This window comes from Colletotrichum godetiae, assembly GCF_030913485.1.
Source record: "Colletotrichum godetiae strain CBS 193.32 chromosome Unknown BDP55scaffold_7, whole genome shotgun sequence".
Lineage (NCBI taxonomy): Eukaryota > Fungi > Ascomycota > Sordariomycetes > Glomerellales > Glomerellaceae > Colletotrichum > Colletotrichum godetiae.
The window spans coordinates 542,707-545,231 of record NW_026851255.1 but is presented as its reverse complement, the minus strand read 5'-3'; the positions used below and the strand labels follow the sequence as shown (position 1 = coordinate 545,231).

The following is a 2,525-nucleotide window of genomic DNA, read 5'->3' as shown; positions in this document are numbered from 1 at the left end:
CTCTCCGAAATTCCTCGGAACGTTGCTCTGCCCAACCTTGCACCTCCTACTCCTGGCTGTTGACTCTCACCCCCTTTTCTCTCACACCCCCAACACCCGCAACACGCCCCCCCGACACCCCCCCCAAAAACCAGAGGAAGGCAGACGCGCCCCTTGGGACTTATAAGTCTCCCGTGTCCACCTTCTCCCACACTCTTCCAGTTCGTGATAATCAACAACAATATCCACAACTCTGAAGTCTTACACGAACAAGACCCTTCAACACTCAACATCACTCTACACATCACAGCCATGTACGGCTCATACGGTTCATACAGCTCCATGGGCTCCGTCTCCATGACCGCCCCCATCGATATCTCTCCCAGCAACATGCTCGCCCACGACCGGTCGTGCGCCTTCCCTTCATGGCCACGCCGCGATACTCTCGCCGACTTTGACGGCGAGCCCAGAGCCACCTCTTACCTTTCCGACGAGGACCTCTTCCCCCATGACTTCGAGGACGACTCTCACAGCGTCTCCAGCCACGGCAGCTTCTCTTCTCCCAACTCCCGCTCTCCCCAGATCTCCGAGGTCGAGCTCCTCGAGATGGAACGCGAACGCATGGCCATGCAGCGCGAGGCCCTCCGCTGCGTCATGGCCGAGAAGGAACGTCGCCGCCAAGCAGCCCTTCAGCAAAAGAAGTCGCAACGCTGCGGCAGCTCCAAGAAGAGCCCCAAGAACAAGCTCGCCTCCATGACTCCTATCGCCGAGTGAGAGCTTCCCACGATAAAGCTGCAAGCTCTCTACTATCTGGCATGTGGCACTGCGCAACCATCTATTGTTCGGACGAGCATACTTTAGCTCGCCAACACGCCTCCTCGTCTCGACAAACCCTAATCCATAATATCGGCAGCCTCTTCAGCATGGCGCCGGCAAAGACCACTCCAAATCAGGAACGCCTTCGACCCGGAACATCCAATATGCTCCGACGGTCTAGGTCTCTGGTCTCCAAACACAAACACGCCGTGGCCTCGGCCTCGTGTGCGACGCGGCCTGCTTCCACATCACAGGCTTGCAACCGATCATCCAAATTCTGGCTTGCTCATCACTGCACGGGGCGACTCGGAACGCCGTGTGGGGGAGCACAAGCAAAGCCGATCGTGGGGAGGGAGCCCGTAGCAGTGTGTCTCAGCCACACTCGCACACGCCCGGCGGTATCGGCCACCCACCGAACAAGAGTCACCCGGCAATGGCTGGTGTGGCAGGTGAGAGGACTTACAGGTCGGCTGCCTCGTTACGTTGCAATCAATACCTGGTCCTCGTGGACTCATCATTTGGGCACTGGCATTTCACATGCCTTGCATCACCCTGTTTACTGTTTTTCCTCTATTGTCTTTTCATGTTGATACCCCCCTTTGCTGTGGTCCACCAAAGTGGCCCAGCTATTATTTGTCGCATGGAGTTTGTTTTTTCATGTCGATCAACGGATCGACTTTTGGGTTATTGGGGGCAGCATGGCATCACAGCACATTTCCACAGGACTTTGCATCCGCATTATCGGGGACATCTTTTTGCCCACACGAGGCTTCGCATTAGTTAGTTAGTTAGTATTTAGTACGAGATACCCTTCGCCACGCGCGACATCAATATTTGATTCTATTCTACATCACAAGATATCTGCATCCATCTATTCGCTTCCTAGTGATTCGTAAACCAGTGACTCGGGCAAGCATCGCCTCCCTTCTACTATAGGATGCACTTGGTTCTGACATTTGCATTCGTGCATCGAAGGTGTCAAGCATTTGAAATCAGGAAAATGTCACCGTCATTCCGTAGTTCCGTTCCGGCATGCAGAATTACAAGTATAGAGTCATACTTTTACGAGCGGCAAACGTAAGCATGTGGCAGCCGACTGCCTGGATTCAGCGGTTGCTGATGTGTTTACCAGGCGCTGGTCGGACTGTGTGTGTGGCTGTTGAGGGTTGCTGCTCGCCTCACTTGCTTTCGGTTGCTGACAAAGTGACCCAAAGTGACCCAAAGTCCAGCTCGGGTCTGTGGATTTCTGGAATCAGCACTATTGAGATTTGTTGTGGTAGCTGCAACTGGAGACTGGATGCGCCAGGCTCAGCCGGTCGGGGCTGAAGGTTTACCCTGTTTTTTTCTGGGCTCTTTGAGTTTGTTGTGGTTGTTCTAGCCACACAAAATCATGTCGTCATTAATTATTCGTAGCTTATCTCGCTGGGCTGTTCGGGACTATGCGAGCGGTTACGGGTATTGTGCCAGCCAAAGTGTGTTGGGGGGTTTTCGGCCTGGTTGGGGGAGAGACGGAGGCAGAGCCGATGGCCTATGGCTGTTGCGGCTTGTGACTGGAGTATAATCTGGATAATAGCAGGAGCCCTCACAAAAACGGTCGGGAACCGTCGGGAGATTCACCCCTGTTAGTATGACTTAGGTAATCATTCAAGGTCCCGAGCTTTCAAGTAATTCCCGTCGAGAATTCCCGGCGGCACTGTTCGCTTGAATTTGCGGGTATGGCTCTTGCAAGC

General features: G+C 53.9%; 1 protein-coding gene across 1 annotated transcript; it reads left to right on the top strand.

Moving 5' to 3' along the window:
* BDP55DRAFT_380646 (uncharacterized protein) lies at positions 1-899 on the top strand. Its single transcript, XM_060567154.1, has one exon. It carries the CDS (start codon positions 292-294, stop codon positions 751-753), a length of 462 nt encoding a protein of 153 aa, XP_060433530.1. The 5' UTR covers positions 1-291; the 3' UTR covers positions 754-899.
* Positions 900-2,525: the final 1,626 nt, after the last annotated feature.

Bases quoted from the DNA above. Each gene is read 5' to 3' on its own strand.
- BDP55DRAFT_380646 (XM_060567154.1), top strand. From the start codon at position 292: ATGTACGGCTCATACGGTTCATACAGCTCCATGGGCTCCGTCTCCATG.